General features: G+C 38.3%; 1 protein-coding gene across 4 annotated transcripts in view; it reads right to left on the bottom strand.

Moving 5' to 3' along the window:
* USP9X (ubiquitin specific peptidase 9 X-linked) overlaps positions 1-23,692 on the bottom strand; it is a 120,312-nt gene that overhangs the window by 86,998 nt on the left and 9,622 nt on the right. For all 4 annotated transcript variants that reach the window (XM_059911599.1, XM_059911598.1, XM_059911601.1 and 1 more), the window contains one exon: positions 2,710-2,963. In XM_059911599.1, the coding sequence (XP_059767582.1) occupies positions 2,710-2,805 (96 nt within the window). In that variant the 5' untranslated portion in view covers positions 2,806-2,963. The remainder of the gene's footprint in view (positions 1-2,709; positions 2,964-23,692) is intronic.

The following is a 23,692-nucleotide window of genomic DNA, read 5'->3' as shown; positions in this document are numbered from 1 at the left end:
TAAGGGACATTTAGCATTCTGCAATTTTTATTGCTAACATAAAACAAAACTATACTGAATCTTTTATATATAAATCTTTGTGTTGAACTTCAATTTTTCCTTAGGACAGAACGCTGGAAATATAATTACTACAACAACAGTATAAATTTTTTCTTTTAGGGCTACTGACATATATTTTACTAAATTCCATTCCAGAAAGTCTGCACCCTCCCATGAACATCTCCCAAGAGTGTTCATCCCATAGGGCCTTTGCCAAGGCTGTTTCATTTATCACTGAGCTTTATTATATATACTAGAGCCTAAAATTCTCTCCTATGGGAACACCCTTTTAAAAACTATTATAGATTAAGTGAAAAATCTGATTGGTTTTAGAAATTCCCTTTATGCCAATATGAAAAAAGCATTTTCAAAGTAAGCCGTAAGCTGGGTAGTGATTAATGAATGCTATGGTTGCTTCCTCTTGGTCCAGTAAGTGTCAAATCTTCTTCTGAAATAACTAAAATCCTAACATTAAAAAGTAAAGAATAAGAAAGTGAAAGAGGGATTCTACAGATAGTTAAGAATGCAATTTGTGGGAATTCCCTGGCGGTCCAGTGGTTAGGACTCCGTGCTCTCACTGAGGGCCCGGGTTCAATCCCTGCTTGGGGAACTAAGTTCCCACAAGCCGAGTGGTGCGGCCCAAAAAAAAAAAAAAAAACAATTTGTTTGTTCCTTTGTTTGTTTTAATTATCATTCATCCTCAAAAATGTAAAGAGCTATTTAAAGGAAGAGGACATAATGCAGGTACATAATATTAAGCTGAGTATCACAAACCCAAGAGCTCTTAGAATTATCAAGTACACCTTAAAATAAAAGTAAGGTTAGAGATTTAATTTCTGTCTAAAGCCATGCAAACCACAAACACTGCAGAAGAAGTTAAAAGTCCATGCACGATGCAGGTATGAAACAGAAAAGAGAGAGCAAAAGATACTGGAACTCAAACTACAAGCTCCTGGTTTAAAAATGTAAATCTCTGGCATCCAACATAAACTTTAGACTATGTTTAAAGAAACATGAGTACTGGCTAACAAATTTATGACACAGGAAAGACTTAACGACTCTGTCCAAGACTTGTGACCATATACTTAAGTATTACATGTCCTAAAAGTGGGAACTGGAGAGGAAAAAGGAATAAAGTTGACATTTATTTGGAAAAAAAACATTAAAAACTGACTTGCTCACTTCTCTAAAATGGCAGAGGGAGAGGATGAAAGGGGGGAAGGGGGGAGGGAGGGAAAGTGCACCAGCGCACGCGCACACACACACACATGCAGCTATTTCCTATCATACCTGTAATAGAGAGAATACGTAATCTATAATAGCTGGACAATAAGAACTTAATCACAAATGACAAATGTAAGTACTCTACAATAACAGTACTTTTGCCTAAAAACTTATCCATACAGAATTCTACACAAACATGTACCAACTGTAAGCAGCAAGTCTGTGATTCACATGCATGCACCTCAGCTACAAATTCACCTCTAAGTACTGTTTGAGCTGCATATCACAAGTTTTAATGTTTGTCTTATTCGGTTTAATATGTCCCAGTATAAAACTGCATACAATAGAAGGCTGAAAATTAATTATCTAAACTTACATTTCAAGAAATGAGAAAAAGAGCAGCAATCCAAACCCAAAAGAAGTAAAGGGAACAAGAAATAAGAGTTAAAAGCATGTAAGTGGGAAGGGCGGAGAGAGTTAAAGCCAAAAACTGGTTTTGGGGAAGGTTTGATGAAATTGATAAATCATTCAGGAAAGAGTAATCAGGAGAATACAAATTAGCAGTATCAGAGATGAAAAAGGAGATGTTACCACAGACCCTAAGACATTAAAAAGAATAAAAAAGGATATTATAAAGTTTTACTCCAATAATTTGACAATCTAGATGAAGTGGACAAATTCCTTGAAAAACACATTACCAAAAGCCACCAAAAAAAAAAAAAAAAAAAAAAAAAAAAATCAGAAAATTCCCCTATTTAAAAAAAAAGTTGGATCTGCAATTACAACCTTTCCACAAATAAAGCCCCAGGCCAGATGGTTTCACCAGTAAAATCTAAATAATTAATGAAGAAATAACTGAAGTCTTACACAAATTCATCCAGAGAATAGAAGAAGAAAGAATATTATGAGTTTTGAGGCCAGCATAAAAATCTAGATACCAAAATCTATTTTAAGCTCTTTGCAAACATTATTTCATTTGATCCTCTTAATGATCCTACGAAGTAGTTATACTATTGTTATCCTTATTTTATAGCTAAAAAACTGAGGCGTAAAGGTCATATAATTTACCCAAAGTCACAAAGCTAGCATGGTGCAAAGGTAAAATTTGAACACAAGCAATATGACTTGAGTCCATACTCTAACCATAGGCTACATCAAATGATTTAATGCTTTGCTCTGGAACTGACACAGGGCTTAAATACTTGATTTTAATGATTATTGATAGTATAAGACACCAGGAAATAAAAAGGAGGGGGGGGACCTGCATACCCAAGCATCACCATCTACAGCACTTGAGTTTCTTGTTACTGTGTAAGACCTATGCTTGTATTTCTTAAAATAACAGTTTTATGGTTACTTCACAAATTATTCAGAACATGCTCCATTATTTAATATCCCATAATAGACACACCAATGTAGCTTTAACTAGTATCTTAAACGTCCTACCTGATTCTGTTGGAGGGGGGGCTGAGACTGTCCATCAGGAGCCTGGCCCTGGTTGTCATTCCCTCCTACAGGAGAGCCACGAGTCGTGGCTGTCATACTCGACACAGGGCAGATCTTTGCAATTTTGTCTGCTTATGTAGTTGTCTTGAAAAAAGAAATTATAGTCCACTTATAGAAGATGAAGTACCAGCATTTGTCAGTCTTAAAAAGCTCCAATTCAAGAATAAACCATCTTGCAGAGACCATTGCATAACCTACAAGTAGAAGAAAAAAGCACATTGTTTTAGACATAAAAAACATGAACTAAGGAATTGTTCAAATTTAATATTACCAGTGAATCTAGTCAGGTTATATAAATGAGAGAGAGGACAAAGCTGAAAAGCTCGTTTCATTAATACTATATTTAACTTAATAAACTGATAACAGTACATCAGCAGTTATGTCAAGAAAACATGCAAGTATAGCCTTATAATATTTCAGTTTCTTCCTGGGATTCCAAAGACATTATCAAGGTATTTACTTAGTTGTCATTTCGATTTAATTATGGAGTGGCAAAACTGTCTTCAATTTGCTAATGCCTTGAATATACACATTCCTACAATGTATTTAAGACATAAACCAAGTAATAAAATCTGATTGTTAACTGTATACTACTCCTCCAATACGACCTATTTTGTCAAATGACCTTGACTCTCCCCTTTTGGGAAGGTTTTGGCCACAGGCACTCCCAGGGCCATGACAGGGCTACAGACCCAAACTGTTTAACAATGGAATTCCTCTTTGCAGAAATCTGGCAAAGGTGTATAGAGGAATACCACCAAACCCTCAATTCTATATTCTTAGCTGTGTAGTAAAATCATCCAAAGTGCTTTTAAAAACACCGACGTCCAAACCCCTCTCCAGATTGAATAAATTACAATATTCAGGAGTTAAGCCTAGGCATCAGTACTTTTCAAAAAATCTCCCCCATGACTGATTCTAATGTACCACGAGATTGAGAACCTCAGCTGACTGATTTATAGATATTTGGTTATAAGGCAACCACACTTCCATTTAGTCCATGGTATTTACTTCAAGCTTAAATATAATCACTTAACCCAGAGATGGCATTCTAACAAGATTTTGTTTCACTTACCAAATTGGCATAATAAAAAGCTTAAGACTGATAACATTGGGTACTGGGGAGGCTAAAAACAGAAAAATCTTTAATACATAAAGTGGAAAAACAATTAAAAGATAACATGGCTGAACAGCCTCCCTTTCACTTTTGTTCTCCATTTTTATACAACCTACATACACTAACAAAGAATTTTATGTGAAGTAGACAATTTTAAAACCCAGAAAAACCCACCTATCATTTTCTTCAGCCACTTTGGGTTGGCTGGCAAACTGTTTAAATTTTTTTTTTCCTACCACTCAAAATATCAGCTAACCAATTCAACTTCATTCTCTCTACTTCAAATCTGCTCCAATCTCTTTCTTTTGATCCCACTGCTCACGATCCCCAATGAATGATGCTCCCTCAATCTTTTCCTGGAAACCTTGTTCTTAGCCTATAAATATGCTTGAATCTTTGTTACTGAAATGAAAAATCACCAACCTCTGTCCTTCCCTTTCCCCCCAAATCTTAAAACAGAATGCCTCTGCTTCTCCCTTCCCTTTCACTTCTTCCATTCTCTCTCATCATCTAGCTGTATCTAAGCTATCAAAACTGTTTTAAGCCACTGGGTCTTAACTGAGGTCTATGGATGGGTTTGAGGATTAACGCCCCTAAAATTACATGCAAAACTTTGTAAATATGTACATTTGGGGGTGGGGGAGGTCTGGTTCACAGATCATCAATGCTCTACTAATTGACAATTAACTGATAATCAGATGACTGCTCCTCGCCGTTCACCCTGTTTGCCCTCTTCTCAACGTTAGCCACAACTGGCTGCCACTACCCCCACCTCCCTTGAAGCTGAGCTTTCTTGGCTTATACAATCCTGGACTCAAATTTCCTTTCCTTTCTACTTCTTTTCAAAGGGGAGGGTAGAGAATAGTAGGTAGCAGTGATGGCAGTGACAAATACAGTTTTCGACACTGAAACAGAGGTGAAAACATCCACTAGACAATTGACTCTATAAGTCAGGAATTGAAGGAGAACTTGGGGGTCTTGAACAGAACGCTAATGTTCACAAGAGTGGGAGACGGATTCATTAGCATCATCTGGGAGCCCCCCGAATACACACTTCCTTCTGAAAGTGAGGAGGTCACAATCTTGGGGGGTGGGAAGAAATAGCATAATATATTCCCAAGTGTCGGGCAAGTTGGGGAGGGGGGACGAACCCTGAGGCACACCAAAATTAAAGTGGTGTTTTTAAAGTAAATCCTTACACTTTACATAGAATGTGGCATTTTCCTATAAATTAGAAAACCACAGCTCTAAGAAGTGACTTGACCAAAGCACAGATAGAAAGTAAGTCTAAAAAATTAATTCTATTACTTTGTCCACTAAACCAATGCTATCGCTCTTCAAAAATTATTTCCGGGAAGCAACCCAAGGATGAATGGATAAACAACATTTGGTATATACATACAATGTAATAGTATTCAGTGCTAAAAAGGAAGGAAATTCTGACTTGGATGAACCTTGAGGATGTAATGCTAAGTGAAATAAACCAGTCACAAAGGGGCAGATATTCCATGACTCCACTTATATGAGGTACCTACAGTCAGAGAAGGAAAGTAGAAGGGTGGTTACCAGGGGTTGGGAAGAGCAGGAAATGGGGAATTATTGTTTAATGGGTACAGAGTTGCAGTTTGGGAAGATGAAAAGTTCTGGAGATGGATGGTGGTGATGGTTGCACAACGTTAATGCACTTAATGCCACTGAACTATACTTAATAATGGTTAAAATTGTAAATTGGTTATATATTTTTCCCACAATAAAAAACATGCACATACACACACACACACACACACACACGGCACTAACTGCTCTCTTGCTTTGCACTCCTTTAACGTTAGATTATTTGAGTTAAAACATCTTAAAATTATATTCTCGTGTTGTTTTGTTTATGCTCAACACTGTTCCATCTACATGCATCCCAATAACTCTCCATCCACAGACAAATCAAAAATATCTGGCAAAAATCAGAGGACAAATTATTCTAGACAAAAGCATTCTGTGGATAACTAAGGGACTGTCCCTTTCAACAAAATAACATTAAGGTAAATGGAAAAGGTGGCAGTCTGAATGAAACCTCTCCCCAAACAAAATACCTTTCTCTCAGACCACAGAACTAAATCACCTTCTGCTTCTTGCACAGTATTCCATTGGCAAAGCCTCAAGATGCTTGCCATCCCTATCCCTTATATACTCTCACCTTTCTGTCTCTTGGTTTCTCAGTTTCTTCTACCTCTAAGTTCTCCATATTTCTAGATTTCCAACGCTGCTGGCCAGGTACAGCAGGTCTCAGCATAGCATACTCTGCTCTATTCTGCTGTTTTCAACAGCCATCTCTCTACCATCACATAAGAATTGAATACTTTTTCCTTAATGTGCTAGGTTGATTAAGAGCAAGACAGAGGAATGGAGCAAGTAAAAATAACTTCTGGATTCAAACATAACTCTTATTCAAAATCCCACCTCTGCCACTTACAAGCTGCCCTATCTTAAAGGCCAGTAACAACTACTCTCACTCATTTTCCAGGTCTTTAAAACTGGAACAATGCTACCCACAAAAATGCCATGAGGGGACTTCCCTGGCAGTCCAGTGGTTAAGCCTCCAAGCTCCCAATGCAGGGGGCACGGGTTCGATCCCTGGCTGGGGAATTAAGATCCCACGTGCAGCACAGTGCAGCCAAAAAAAACACCAGAAGTTAAAATGGTAAATTTTATATTATGTACATTTTACCACCCAAAAAAGGGGAGAACAGATAACAAGTGTTGGCGAGGATGTGGAGAAAGTGGGACCTTCATACACTGTTAGCAAGAACGCAAAATGGTACAGCTCCTTTGAAAAGCAGTTTGGCAATTTCTCAAAAAGTTAAACACAGAATTAACAAATGACCCAGTCATTCCACTCCTATGTACATATTCAAGAGAAATAACATACATCCACACCAAAAACATGTACACAAATGTTTACAGCAGCATTAATCATACTAGCCAAAATGTGGAAACAACCCAAATGTCCATCAACCAATGAAAGAACAAAATGTGGTGTATCCATACAAAAGAATATTTTTCAGTCATAAAAAGAAATACAGTTCTGATACATGCTACAACATGGATAAGCCTTGAAAACACCATGCTAAGTGAATTAAACCACATACAAAAGGACAAATACTGTATGGTTCCACTTACATGAATATCTAGAATAGGCAAATTCATAGACAGAAATTAGAGGTTACCAGGGGCTGGGGGAAAAGGAAGATGAAGAATTATTGGAGAACGGTTACAAAATTTCTGCTTGGGGTGATGAACAAGTTTTGGAAATAGTTGTGATGGTTGTATAACATTGTGAATGTAAATAATGCCACTAAATTGTACACTTAAAATGGTTAAAGTAGCAAGTTTTGTGATATATATATATATATTTCAACACAATTTTTAAAAATTATTGATAGGACAAAAACCATTGAATTGTACACTTTAAATGGATGAATTGTATGGTATGTGAATGTCTCAATAAATCTGTTAAAAGAATATTAACAAAAAACATAGTGGAAAAAATGATTAAAAGGAATTAAAATGCATTAGAAAACATTCACTTAAGGCAAAAGAAATCAGTAAAGGAAGAAGAAAGGAACAAAAAAGCCATGAGATATAGAAAACAAAGTAAAATGGCAAATGTAAATCCACCTATATCAATAATGACATTAAACGTGAATGGCTCATAAAATCCAATCAAAACACAGAGATAGACTGGATTTAAAAAGAAAGATCCAGGGACTTCCATGGTGGTCTAGTGGGTAAGACTCTGCATTCCCAATGCAGGGGGGGCCTGGGTTCAACCCCTGGTGGGGGAACTAAATCCCGCATGCACGCCACAACTAAGAGTCCGCATGCCACAACTAAAAGAAGATCCCGCATGCTGCAACTAAAAGATCACACATGTCACAACGAAGATCCCGCGTGCCACAACTAAGACCCAGTGTAGCCAAAATAAATAAATTTTTTTTTTAAAAAAAGAAAGATCCAACCACATGCTGTCAATTGGAGACAGATCTTGGATTCAAGGATATAAACTGGTTGAAAGTAAAAGGATGGAAAAATACGCATCATGCAAAACAGCAACCATAAGAAAGCTGGAGTGGCTATATGTTTATCAGAAAAAGAAGACTGTAAGACAAAAAAATATTACTAAAGATAAAGAGGAACATTTTACAATAATAAAAGGGTCCATTCATCAAGAAAATATGACAATTATATATATGCATATATATATATATATATATATATATATATATATATATATGTGCACAACCTAACAGAGCCTCAAAACATATGAAGCAAAAAATGACAGAGGAGAGAGAAACAGACAATCCAACAATAATAGTTAAAGATTTCAGGGCCTTCCCTGGCAGTCCAGTGGTTAAGACTCTGCACTCCCACTGCAGGGGGTGCGGGTTCGATCCCTGGTTGGGGAACTAAGATCCCACATGCTGCACGGTGCGGGCCAAAAAAAAAAAAAAAAAAAAAAGAGAAGACTTCAACTCCCCACTTTCAATAATGGATAGAACTAAGCAGAAGATCACCAAGTAAACAGAAAACTTTAACAACTATATACCAACTAGATCATACAGGCATCTATAGAACACTCTACCCAACAACAAGAATATACAGTCTTCTTGAGTACACATGAACATCCTCCAGGACTGACCATATGCTAGGCTGTAAATTAAGTCTCAATAAACTTAAGGGATTGAAAGTTAAGTATATTCTTTGAACACAGTGGAATGAAATTAGAGTTCATCCAAAGGAAATTTCACAAGCATGTGAAAATTAAATAGATTTATTTTGCCACGGTAATCGTATTTAAATCACTTACTAGCTCCTCAGTTGATTTTCCTGGTATAAAACCCTGCCATCTACAAATAATAAAAATTCTGAATTCTCCTTAAAGATAAAACTAAGGTAAGATGTTGTCACTGAAATATACCGTAACACTATTTCTCTTCTTGCTTAATGTTAAAAAACTTCGGCACACAAAAAGGTTAGACTAAAATAGCTGCACAGCACTTACCTTAAGAAACAAAACAAGTCCTCACAATCACTATTTTTTAAAACTGTCCAGCCCTACAAACAGACGTCCAAATATATTCACCCAAAACATCAATGAAAACTTAGGAAGTGATGGAAACATCAATAGTCATAAGTACAATCTATATTTAATCTATTTCAAATCAATGATATGAAGAGATAGGAAGGGGAAGAGAGAAATGAGGAAAACGGTATAGAATTACAGTAGAAAAAGAACGAACCAAAAAGGAAACGAGAGAAGCAATGAGGAGTGACAAACAGTTAACATCTATTGAGCAGTCACCATGTGCCAGGTACCATTTAAAAGTTTTGATCTATTAACTCACTTAACACTCAATCTCAAGAGGTAAGTACTCATTATTACCATTTTACAGACAAAAAACTGAGGTACATAAAGATAATCTGACTAAAATGAAATAACTAATAGGGAACAAAGCTAGCAAATCAAATTTCAAATCTAGATACCTTGGTACCAACAGTTCTGCTTATCCCCTTGCTATGCTACATTGCTCTTTCTATTTCAGTGCTATAGGAGGAGAGACCATAGAGGGGAGAAACAGAGGTACTTCATCAATCCTATTAAGTGTGTTAGTCAACCACTCTTGTTAAAGATCTCAAACTTATCTTGCCAGAAGCAGTGTGGCATACAAAAGCAATTTTCTAACCAGAAATATATGAACTTAAATTTCTACTCTAGTACTTAACTGTGTGACCTTAGGCAAAGTTCCCAAACCTCTTTGGGACTTAGTCTCCTCACCTGAGGACACAAGGCGATGGTTGTTGATGATTAAATGAGGTAATGATTATCTTTAAATGTCAGACAGAGCTGTCCAGTTAAGTATTAGTTCTCTTTCCTCTCAAATAACATTCCACTGGAGGGGAGACACTTTAAAGACAACTATTTGTAATTTAGTACTGAGGATGGAACATGTGTGAGGGTTTTGGAGTGAAAAAAGACTTGGTAAATATGAAGTCTGTTCTGCTACAAAACATGTACAGGCATACCTTGGAGATACTGTGGGTTCAGTTCCAGACCACCACAATAAAGCAAATATCACAAAGGGAGTCACACGAAGTTTTTGGTTTCCCAGTACACATACAAATTATGTTGATAGTATACTGTAGTCTATTAAGTGTGCAACAGCATCATGTCTAAAAACACAATGTACATACCTTAATTCAAAAATACTTTATTGCTAAAAATGCTAACCATCACTTTAGCCTTCAGCAAGTCAAAATCTTCTTGCAGCAGTAACAAAGATCACTGATCACAGATAAGCATAACAAATATAATAATGAAAAAGCTTCAAATATTGTGAGAATTACCAAAGTGACAGATACAAAGTGAGCAAATGCTGTTGGAAAAATGGCACCAACAGACTTGCTCGATGCAAGGTGGCCACAAACAAACCTTCAATTTGCAAAAAAACACATTATCTGCCGAGAGCATTAAGCGAAACGCAATAAAGTAAAGTATACGTGTAGTTTTGTAATGGTATTTAGCTCACTGGTAAATGCAAGTAAACACACCTGCAAATCATGTTACTTCATAAGCAATTTTCCCCTCAACACATTAATGTTTTGCACCAAGTAACAGCAGCTGAATGCAGCATGAGGGTTGGGGATAAAGGTCTGGACCAGATAGCCATCACCCTACATTTTTCTTGGCTCAGTCTGGCCTCATGCTCTGTCTTGTAAGTATGTATACTGTTCCTCCTGACCTTTGTGCATTTTAATTTTATTTCAGCCTTGTGTCCCTAACTCAGTAACCTCAACCATTCCCTATATGGAAGGGTTCTATTAGGTTACCTTAAAAAAAAAAAAAAAAAAAGTCTTATATTTACCATAGTTTGTCAGGAGTTTAGGATCTTTTAAACTGTGCTGTTTATTTTATTGAAATTCTTATTGTTTTTGTTAGTGCTCTAATTACAAAATTACATAGCTTCTGAGTGATCAGTTTGCTCTCAATCCTATTTCCCCCATAAGCCCTGTTACTTTCTGGTGCATGATTTTTGCAGAACATGAGGCTTTTCAGCAATTGAAATATAACAGATATACCTATAACAGATCATATTTAATCTCCAAGTATCTTCTTCTCTCTTTCAAGGTGGCTAATACCTTCAGAGATTGCTGGGAAGCTTTAATGGAAGAATGTATGTGAAGTGCCACGTACACAGAAGGCACACAACAAATAGTAGATGTTCTAACAACTGCTGGTTATTTCTCCCTTGAAATGCTAATTAGATTACTATGTACGCTTGACAATTCTTATTCCCAGGTGCCCTGTCACCCTATGAATATGATCTCCAAATCAGTCCAGAGGAAAAGTATTCTCCCAATTATAAATTACCAGGATTCTATGCTCCTGACATACATATTATACTTGCACAGGTTGAACTTTAAAATGAACAGCCTCAATAGTTTTATTAATATAGCTTTTATTATTCTGTTACATTAACACAGAATCCTACCATATCTCAAAAGTTTGCCCTACTTTTAAAAAAGTTTCAACTCAAATCTTACCATATGTAAGACAATTCACAGCACAGCGTTCATATCAGAATTTGTGCTGGCTCTAAAGAAAACGTGACAATAGAAAGACTAAAGAAACCAGTAGGGACTTCCCTGGTGGCGCAGTGGTTAAGAATCCGCCTGCCAATGCAGGGCACACGGGTTCGAGTCCTGCTCCGGGAAGATCCCACATGCCACGGAGCAACTAAGCCCGTGCACCACAACTACTGAGCCTGCGCTCTAGAGCCCGCGAGCCACAACTAGTGAAGCCCGCGCGCCTAGAGCCCATGCTCCGCAACGAGAAGCCCACGCACCGCAACAAAGAGTAGCCCCCGCTCACCGCAACTAGAGAAAGCCCGCGCACAGCAACGAAGACCCAACGTAGCCAAAAATAAATAAATTTAAAAAAAAAAAACAGTAACAAAGAGACATCAAAATTATGCAGTGCTACACAGTAAGTAAACTAATTATCTGTTGAGTAAAAGAATGGACAAATGAACCACCCTTTTAGGTAGAAATACAAGTATATTTTTCATTCAAGAAATAGGGAAATAACCTGGTAAATATGGAATTGGAGTCCCGGTTCCAGTCATCTGACTCCAAGCACCAGGTTTCTATCAACAATATACTAAGCTGGCTCAAGTTTGCCAAATCTGGTTCTACCTTAACAGCATTTTAAAAAATTAAATTACTTTCTATTTTAATGCTGCTTAAATATGTGCATAAATGAAATCAGAATTCAACTCCTTTTGCTTATTGCTCTTCTACAAATTTGCAAACTAAATACAAACAAAACTATTAATATTAATAATATGTGACAGATGGCAGCATACTGCTGACTGCTAAGGCATAGGTTCCTTTGAGTTTTGCATGGCTATCCTACTACTATCATGTACCATGTGGGAAACACAGCTTTCCTACTTGAATTACTACAACACTCTGTACACATGGTTTGCCATGACATCATTTTTCCTTCACACCAACACATCATTTATGTGTTAAGTCTGCTTCTGTTGCTCTCATCTGACAAATTAAATTGTACAACTGAGCATCAACGTGTTAAAAACACAAAGCTAACATCAGTGGCTGAAATGGTGTGGCGGTTCCTGATTATGAGACAATCATCCAGGTACTCAAAAACACATGTACTAACGTTTAAGAGTATCATAAAAATGAAAAGACTTGTTTTAAAAAGAAAATACTTGTTCTAACTTGAGCACAAAAAGGGCACCAATGAGATACTTTGAAGGCTAGAACCTTGCAGGGAATCAGGGAGAGGTGTTCAAAGACTATTAAGATTTGGAAATTAACTGCTCCAATTGTAGGAAATTCTACATTTAAATCTTCCCTTTAAAGGTTTTTGGTTACAACACTGTGAAGCTCATTGCTATCAGCAAGAAGGTCTCTCTTTTACTGAGTCTAAAGTCTATTTCCCTTGTCACTGATATCTATAGTTTATAGTTCTGCCCACAGAAACAAAAGTTAATATTCACCACTTTTAAAATTATAATCCTTCAAAATACTGAGATTTATAGTGTACACACACCCAGGTCACTTTTCAAGAAAACATATACTTTTACTTAAATATTCCTTTATTTACTAAATCCTTACAAAGGCTGCAAGGTCTCAATAAATTCTAGTCCCTAAACAAAGCAACCTAGTCATAAAAAGCAAGTGAGCAACGTTGACTTAAAATATTAGACACAGTCACATACCAAATGTCACAGAAGGTATGCCTACTTATCAGTCTACTCTTTGTTAAAGGACAGATTAAGATAAACAACTCAGTTATTTATTAATAGCTCTTACCAATCTTTATCAAAATTAGTTAACACTTTTGGAAGTTAACTAATCCAATCATGAAATGCTGATCCAACACACTGAAGAGACTTCATTTCATTTAGTCAAAATTTTAAGCAAGGCAGACACATTATTGATAATTACCATTTTCAATGTGCATCCAGTAGGTACTCTTTTTGCCTGAAACTTCCACAAGGAGATTGAATCACAAATGTAATGAATTTGAAAAGGAAACCAAGAATTTGAAATTCCTTCTAGTCGTTGAGATTACCTTCACTATGTCTGAAGTTACATATTATAGTTTTTAAATAAGTCTTGAAATATAATTCACATACTATATAAAACACTCTAAGTGTACCATTCAACTGTTTTTAGTTTATTCAGAGCTGTACAGCTATCACCACAATCAATTTTAGAATATTTTCATCACCCCAAAAAGAAACCCCATACCTATTAGCAGCAATCACTCCCCCTTCCCTCCTCCCTCACCCCCAGCCCCAAGCTAACCTACTTTTTGTCTTTATAGATTTGCCTATTCTGAACACTTCATATAAATGGTATCATACAACATGGAGTCTTTTGTGACTGGCTTCTTTCACTTAGCATGATTGTTTTCAAGGCTCATCCAAATTGTACCATGTATCAGTACACTTCATTTCTCTTTATAGCTGAAAAATATTCCATTGTATGGTACACATTTTATTTAGGCATTCATTATTTGGACATTTACATTATTCTGCAATATGATTTTATATATGTAGACTCCATTAAGAAAGATGTATGAAAAAAAAGCTATCCTTTCAACTCTGTATGTCTGTGTACAATTAATCCTAAAGGTTCAAAATAACACTCTGCAGTATACCATGAAGGCTAATACTCAAATCAAAAGTGAAAGCTATATGAACTTACTGAAAATGAAAACATTAAAAACTTTAAATGTGGTGTATATAGGGACTTCCTGGTGGCACAGTGGTTAAGAATCTGCCTGCCAATGCAGGGGACACGGGTTCGAGCCCTGGTCCGGGAAGATCCCACATGCCGTGGAGCAACAAAGCCCGTGCACCACGACTACTGAGCCTGCCTGCACTCTACAGCCTGTGAGCCAAACTACTGAGCCCGCGCTCCGCAACAAGAGAAGCCACAGCAATGAGAAGCCCGTGCACCACAACGAAGAGTAGCTCCCACTCCCCAATGCAACTAGAGAAAGCCGGCCAACGCAACTAGAGAAAGCCGGCGCAGCAACGAAGGCGGGCGGGAGGGAGGGAGGGAGGCAGGGAGGCAGGGAGGGAGGGAAAGGAAATAAATAAATAAACTGTTTTTTTAAAATGTGGTATATAAAATATAAAACTAAAACATTCTAATTCAATTATGGCACCCCTCCTTAGTATATTGAGACACTACTAAAAAAAAAAAAGAGGCTAGACATCAGCAGTATTTTTGACAGATCACAAATGAAATGAGAAGCAGAAGTGCTAACGGCAAGGGAACCTCGTTTTTAAAATGGGAGAGCTGCATGCTAGGTCGCTTTAGCTATGTTTTATGAAAAAGCAATTAATGTCTACGTGCTGTTGGCAAATGCAAGGCAAAAGAAGGCCGAATTAATAAGGGGAAAATGCTAACAGAACTCATTTACTCAGACATTATACAGGGTAGTGGTTAATAAGAGTACAGAATGAAGATAAACTGCCTCAGTTTGAATTCCTGTTCTGCCACTTACTAGGTGTCCAAGCTGGACAAGTTCCTTAACATCCGTATCTTGTTTTCCTTATATATAAAATGAGGGAAATAGTAGCTACCTTTTCAAGATTGCTGTAAGAATATAAAGAATTTATGCATATATAATATATATAGGCACCAAGTATTAGCTATTGCTCTGAGAGGTTTACAAAGTAGAACACAAGACTATCTAAGAACGAAATTAAAAACCTATAATTTACAACACAGAAGGGCAATGTGAGCACCAAGGAAAAACATCTAAATTAAACTGGAATATACTAAAATATTTAAGATGAAATCCTGCCTGGGATTTGCTTCAAAATGGAGGGGGTACATAAAAAGAATAGCCATGAATTGAAGCTAGTTGATGGGAGTTTATCTACATCTATGTATGTTTGATTTTTCCTTAATAAAAAGTTTGGGAAGGTTGGAAAATAAATTAGTTGAGGGTAGAGAATATCTACAAAAGCTTCTTAGAAGAACGATATCTGAGCTGCATCGTACAGAATAAAGATGAGTAGTACGCCAAGTTAATGTGTGTAAGGATGGAGCAAAAAGGGCATAAGAAACAGCATGGAATAGCCTAATGCAGTCAATGTGACAGTAGTTCAAAATAACAAAAGACCAGCACCAATTACCAAGTAAGGCTGATGGTATGCAAAACTGGGTGGCATCCATAACCTTGGTTCTCCCACCTCTGGCACCGTAATTATTTTTTGGTGGGGAGGGGGGTGCCGCACTGCATGTGGGATCTTAGATCTTAGTTCCCTGACCAGGGATTGAACCCGTGCCCCCTGGAGTGGAAGCACGGAGTCTTAACCACTGGACCGCCAGGGAAGTCCCTAGGTGTAAAATTTTAACAAAGAAAATTTGGCCTAGGGGCTTCCCTGGTGGCGCTATGGTTGAGAATCCGCCTGCCAATGCAGGGGACACGGGTTCGAGCCCTGGTCCGGGAAGATCCCACATGTCGCGGAGCAACTAGGCGCGTGTGCCACAACTACTGAGCCTGCGCTCTAGAGCCTTCAAGCCACAACTACTGAAGCCCGTGCTCCTAGAGCCCGTGCTCCACAACAAGAGAGGCCACCGCAATGAGAGGCCTGCGCACCGCAACAAGGAGTAGCCCCCGTGGGCCGCAGCTAGAGAAAGACCGTGCGTAGCAACAAAGACCCAATGCAGCCAAAAATAAATAAATAAATAAATAAATTTATATATACATATAAAAAAAATTTGGCCTATACAAAAAGTTCACTGGTGGTAAAACATATGCAATCTTATTAAAACAAATCAGATATTCTTAAGGGTATTCAAGAGTTATCTCTATCCTTGCCCATCCCTTAAAGCATGTTTATATAGGTGAAATCTGGTTAAATAATTAAAGGTAGGGTAAAAAAAAAAAAAAATCTATGGAAACCTGTTTATCTTGGTGACATTATAGAATACCGACTCTGCACCAGACCCTGAAAAGACAGAACAGTAAACAACACTCAGTTTCTGCCCTTAAGGAATTCACCAGTCTAGCCCCCTCACCACCAAAGGAACAGAATAGCAAGTAAATTCTTTAAAGTGTATTTCATAACCATGAATTTCACACAAAAAAGAATGATAGCTAAGCTTAGAGACATTTGTTGGGATACATAAAAAAAGTCCTGGAGAGTGGAACGAATGTAGAATGGAATAAGCTTCCTGGTTTATATCTTTTTTGATAATGAACGTATTACTTTTTTTTTTTTTTTTACCTTTTGACCCACTTCACCCATTTCTCCCACTCCACCCCCTACCTCTGTCAATCACCAATCTGTTCTCTGTATCTATGAGCTTGGGTTGGTTTGTTTAAGATTCCACATACAAGAGAGATCATATTTGTCTTTATGTCTATGAAGTCCATCCACGTTGTTGCAAATGGCAAAATTTCATTCTTTTTCATGGCCGAGTAACATATACACACATACCACAATCTCTTTATCCATTCATCTATCAATGGACACTTAGGTTGTTTTGGCTATTGTAAATAATGCTGCAACGAACATGGGCGTGCATATGTCTTTTCAAGTTAGTGTTTTCCCTTTCTTAGGACAAATACCAGAAGTGGAATTGATAGATCATACCAGTTTCTTTCTTTCTTTTTTTTTTTTTTTTAAAACTTATTTATTTTTGGCTGCGTTGGGTCTTCGTTGCTGCGTGCGGGCTTTCTCTAGTTGCCGCAAGCGGGGGCTACTCTTCCTTGCAGTGCGCGGGCTTCTCAGTGCAGTGGCTTTTCTTGTTGCAGAGCACGGGCTCTAGGCACGTGGGCTTCAGTAGTTGTGGCACGCGGACCCAGAAGTTGTGGCTTGCAGACTCTAGAGCGCAGGCTCAGTAGTTGTGGCGCACGGGCTTAGTTGCTCCGTGGCATGTGGGATCTTCCCAGACCTGGGCTCAAACCCGTGTCCCCTGCATTGGCAGGCGGATTCTTAACCACTGCGCCATCAGGGAAGCCCCGTAGCTTCTATTTTTAATTTGAGGAACCTCCATACTGTTTTCCACAGTGGCTGCACCAATTTACATCCCAGCAACACTGCACAAAGGTTCCCTTTTCTCCATACCCTCACCAACACTTGTTATTTCTTGTCTTCTTGGTTTATTTCTAAAGGCCATATTTTAATTTGAAGTATTGAATCTCTCAAGCGCAAAGATCTTTCCAGATGTATTCTAAAGCCAAAGATGCATAATTATTTTTTAAATTATCACAGGAATGTTTATCCTCTTTGTCACTACTAGAACAATTAAGTTCATTTTAAAGAATCTCTTATTTCAGAGAATTCACTCAACTAGTGATTTTGAGCTGCAAGGGACTTTCAAGTCATCTACTGGCCAAACTTCAGATTTTATAGGTAAGATAAGAGTTCAATGGACCAATAAATAGAGTTTAAAAGACCAATAAGCATATGAAAAGGTTCTAACGGCATTAAACACAGGCAAATGGATATTTAAGCCACAATTAGATATTCCTAAATCTCCACCCAAATGGCTAAACTTAAAAGGACCGACAATACTAAATGCTGCTAAGGAAGAATGACATCAACTACAGGGCTGATAGGATTCTAAACTAATATAACCAACTATTCCGGGAAATCTGTTTGGCAGCATCTACTAAAGCTAAACACACATATACCCTATAACCCAGCAATTTCACTTCTGGGTGTATACCAAAGAGACCATCAAAAGACACATACTGGACTTCCCTGGAGGTCCAGTGGTTAAGACTCCGAGCTTCCAATGCAGGAGGCACAGGTTTGAACCCTGGTCAGGGAACTAAGATCCCGCATGCCACACAGTGCGGCCAAAAAAATAACAATTAAAAAAAAAGACACATACTAAAACAATCATGGCAACACTTTATAATTAGTGAAAACACTGTAAATAATCTGAATGTCCACCAACAGTAGAATGTATAGACAAATAATGGTATATTTCAAATAATGACATCTTAATGAAAAAGAAGAAAGTAATCAATCATGTGTTGGGCAAAAGAAGCCAGAAGCAGAGTGCATATTGTATTATTCTGTTCATATGAAATTCAAAAACAGGCATGACTAATTCATTGAAAGATATGGGTCAGAATATTGGGGGGCAGGGGGTTGGAGGAGTAGACACATAAGGGAGTCTCCTAGGATTCTGGAAATGTTCTATATGTTGATCTGAATGATAGTTATACAGATGTATACATTTGTAAAATTTTATCAAGCCACACACTTAAGATTTGTGGACTTAAACTGTATGCAAGTTATATTTCAATTAAAAACCAAAACTGGGGACTTCCCTGGTGATCCAGTGGTTAAAGACTCTGTGCTGCCAATGCAGGGGGTACAGGTTCAAACTAAGTCGGGAAACTAAGATCCCGCATTCAGCACGGCCCAGCAAAAAAAAAAAAAAAAAAAAAAAGTAAAAACTGTGTAGTAGGTAAGCTGCTCAAAAGATAATGTCAAACTTCCCTTGGGAGTCTAAGGCACTGGTTCTCAAAGTGTGGTCCACTAAGACCCTTGCAGCAGATCCAAGAGATTATGTTTTCATAATAGTAAGACATTATTTGCCATTTTCACTGTCATTCTCTCTCAGGTATACAGTGGAGTTCTTCCAGAGGCTACATGATGTATTATTATATCACAACAGACTGAAGGAAGGAGACAGAGAATCCACCTGTTTTTCATTAAGTCAGATACAAGATATTTGCAAAAATGTAAAACAATGTCACTCTTCTCACTAACTTTCGTTTTGGAAGTTATTTTTCATAAAAGTATTATTTACATTAACTTGCAATGAGTTTTATTTTTAAACACACACATAAAAATTTTAAATGTCTGTTTTAGTTTCTAATATAGTAATAAATATCAATGGATAGAACCCCACGTTAACAAAAGCTCTTTGAGGTCCTCAATAATTATAAAGAAGTCCTGAGACCAGTAAGTTTAAGAATGACTGGCCTACTGATACACAATAAAAATGATAGGCTTCTTTTGCTACTTCTCTTACAGTGATGAAAAATGAGGTTATCAACATTTTCTCTGAAACCATCTGTGCCAGACAAAAATCACTGCTACTCTACTTATCTGCATACTTTCATTCTCAATTCAGAAAAAAACAATTTCCCCTAAACATTATTTCCCCTGCAGGCTACATCACCTTTTAACAGCAGTACGTTCTTAAAGCTTAATCTAGACTTCAGATGAAAATTAAGCTGCTCTGCCAGCCAAGAAATTTTACCCCTGGCTACCAAGTCTGTAGTCCCTAAATTCACACTGCAAGCTGTTGGGCAAACACAATTAACCCACAGGATACTAAATAAAATAAAGCCCTATACACACACACACACACGCACACACACGAAAAACAAGGGAAACATTCAAATTACATTATCCCTCCCTTTACTTGTCAATCCAACACTAACTCCTAAGCCTATGAACCCTTTTTAAAACCTTTCCTATGTTCCTTTACTTGAAAATGTCACTTCTCTAGATTCCAGTTTTTTCCACATCTTTAGGGATAGATAGAAAATTTACTAACTTTAAAAGAAAAAAAAAAAAAAAGTACCTTAAGTCATCTCTCATCCAACACCTTGGTTTTACAGGTAACTAATAACCTTTTGGGTCCTCACTGTTAAGTGACTTAACAGAGGGCAGGATTCTAAATCTAAAACACAGCCCTTTTGACTCCAAGTTCAGTACACTTCCACTGACTATGTTATTTTCACTTCAAATATAAGCAGTTTTTTAAAACAAACAAAAAACCCCTCCAAAATAGAAGCCAATGGGATTACTGCAACTATTTAATAAACAATAACATTATTCATCTATTTTTGTGTATCAGTCTATTTCAAAAGCTGTAAAATATCACCTATACAAACCATGGCGAGCCTACAGTTAACATTCAACTGGATGCCAGATTGTAGTTCCCTACATGTTGGGGGAGGGGGTGGTTAAAAAAAAAAAGGCATGTGCTTTGATAATCCACTCACTGTTTAAGTAGTGGAGCCACATTGGGAAAACACAGTCATTCTATAACCCAGATTCCTTTCTCCTGATGACCTTTCAATAGATCTCAACAGACAGAAGCTCTTGGTGGGGAGAAAGAGTTGAAGGGGAAGATAATAAAGGTGTTCGGCTTTTTAGTTAAGTACAACATTCAGTGACAGAGAAGCCAAAGTCAAATTAGCAGCACCATCCTCATACAAGTGGAGTCCCAGGTACCTCATTCCTTTACTCCATTCCCTAAACCATTCTCTTATCTTTCAGCGAAACCCTTACAAATACTGTCTCAATTCCCTTGCTACCCAACTTTCCAACATGTCCACCATGCCGCCATCAGAATTATCTTTCAGAAATAAACAACAGATCTAATTATCTCTACCTTTCACTTAAACTTGAAGGCCCATCTCATTACCCCCAAAACAAAAGTGCCCTAACTTGGCACTAAGGTCGCCCCTTGTGCTCTAGCCTCGCTCAAATTACCTTTCTAGTCTCATATCCCCAAATCCCCCTCCCCTCCCAATATCTCCAGTGTTTCTTCTACATTCTACTACTAGTTTTTCTCTAAAAACATTACACTTTCACACTTCCATTCCTCCATTTCAAGTAGTGGTGCTCAAATACTGCCCCCAGGGCACATTTGGCAACGTCTGGAGATACTTTTAGTTGTCACAGCTGAGGGGGTGATGTACTACTGGCATTACGTGGGTAGAGATCAGGGAGGAACAGGAGAGCACCCCCACAACAAAGAATTATATGGCCCAAGCTATCAACAGTGTTGAGGTTAAAAACCCTGATCTCAAGTTGCTTTCTCTGCCCAGAAGTCTCTGCTCTAATTCACAGGGCCACCAAAATAGTACACCTTTGAAAACCAACAAACCTCACTCAACACCAAACTAGAATGAGTTTTGTTTCTCTTATTTATTTATTTTTATTTATTTATTTTGGCCTGCATTGGGTCTTCGTTGCTGCGCGCGGGCTTTCTCTAGTTGTGGCGAGCGGGTGCTACTCTTTGTGGCGGTGCGCGGGCTTCTCATTGCGGTGGCTTCTCTTGTTGCGGAGCACGGGCTCTAGGCGCGCAGGCTTCAGTACTTGCAGCACGTGGGCTCAATAGCTGTGGCACATGGGCTTAGTTGCTCCGCGGCATGCGGGATCTTCCCGGACCAGGGCTCAAACCCGTGTCCCCTGCACTGGCAGATGGATTCTTAACCACTGCGCCACCAGGGAAGTCCCTCTTCATCTCTTTTACCATTCTATTTTCCACACCACTATTTAGTACAGCACTTATCACACTGTATAGTCTGGCCCAACAGACGTTAGAGCCTAAGAGATAAGGATTTATCTTTATATCCCCTTGTGCCAGAATAGTATAAAATGAGTTCAATTCAATCGTTATAAGATAGCAGTCACCCAGTCCAAATCCTTCATTTTACAGTTTCATCTAGGTTAAATAATTTGCTCACTAACTGGCAGTAGTTACAATCATAATCCAAGCCCTTTGACCGAGATTAGAGCTCTTTACTACCAACTACACTTTCTCAATCAGGCTGAGAGAGGTTCTGACCACCTACAAAGGACAGTTCAGATTTAGACACTATCAACTGAGCCTCAGGAAACTTCTCAGAGCCACCTTCCCAGAGGCTGTTTTTGAAGAAACATAAAGAAACAAAAAAAGTGGAATGCCAAGGGGCTTCCCTGGTGGCGCAATGGTTAAGAATCCGCCTGCCAGTGCAGGGGACATGAGTTTCGAGCCCTGGTCCAGGAAGATCCCACATGCCACGGAGCAACTAAGCCCATGTGCCACAACTACCGAGCCTGCGCTCTAGAGCCCGCAAGCCGCAACTACCGAGCCCGTGTGCCGCAACTACTGAAGCCCGCGTGCCTAGAGCCCATGCTCTGCAACAAGAGAAGCCACCGCAATGAGTAGCCCGTGCACCGCAACGAAGAGTAGCGCCTGCTCACCGCAACCAGAGAAAAGCCCGCACGCAGCAACGAAGACCCAACGCAGCCAAATAAATAAATTAATTAAAAAATAAAAAGTGGAATGCCAAAAGAAAAGCATGGGGGGGGGGTGGTACACGCTACCAGAGTTCGGAGAAACTAACGACCACTTCCAACTGGAGAGAATCAGAAAACAGTTCATGAAGATGGCATGTGAGCTAGGTGGCACTGGTAGGCTAGCCACAAAAGGGAGACAGAGTTCCAAGAGTAAAGCCACGGGAATAGGAAAGACTGGAACATCCACATCAACTATGGATAATTTGATTACGTGAGAGAACAAAAAATAACCTCAGAAAAGTAGACCAGAATTACATCAAAATGACCTAGTTTGGGTAGAGCTGACATGGTAAGAGTTTTCAGCAGTATTTGGGAAGACAGCAGGAAGAGAAATAGAGGTACTCGAAGAATCTGATTTTTGTGGTTGTGTAGATGAGCAGAAGCCAAAGAATCCTTCCATTAGTCTCCTTTCACTGACGTGATTCTTCTTCCCATGATGCACTGAGGATAACTAAGATAATCCTCAAGTAGGAGTAATTCGAGATAGCTGACATATGGCTCAGATAATGACATCCGTTATGAGACAAGAAATACACCTACAAGCACTCCATTAGGCTTCTCCAACCCTCAGTCTAGACCCACAATCCCTCTCACCCCAGTTCAGCATGCTCCAAGTCAAAAACTCTCAAGAATTTCGGATAACTATATTGTACACTCGATACTGATACTGTATATCAACTATAGTCAATAAAAAAAGAATTTTGGATAACTGATATCTATGTACGATGAACACAGTAAACAGATATATACAGACAGATTAAGTAAATGAGACTTTCTGTAGTCATTTCCACAAGAGTCTAGGCAAACACTGTACATAGGCAGTACCTTCCTTTCACACATAACGCATTCCTGAAAATGTGATAGAAGACAAATATTTCAAAGCCAAACGACAGATTCACATGTTTCTAGGGGTTTTTCCAACTCTCAGAGTGAAGGAAAGTATTATAAAATCCCTAATTACACCTCACCTTTCACATACAAGCTTTATTACATACTCGCCATACTTAATTTCCTGTTTCGTTCTAATTATTTCACTCACCGCTGAACAAAGTCAACCAACATAACCAATGAGCACAACCTAACCCAGTAAGGTTAAAGATTCATATCCCCAATCAGTCCCGTCTCAAAGATATTAGGTTTGAGCTCCCCA

This window comes from Balaenoptera ricei, chromosome X, assembly GCF_028023285.1.
Source record: "Balaenoptera ricei isolate mBalRic1 chromosome X, mBalRic1.hap2, whole genome shotgun sequence".
Classification (NCBI taxonomy): Eukaryota; Metazoa; Chordata; class Mammalia; order Artiodactyla; family Balaenopteridae; genus Balaenoptera; species Balaenoptera ricei.
This window is presented reverse-complemented; position numbering and strand designations above follow the sequence as displayed.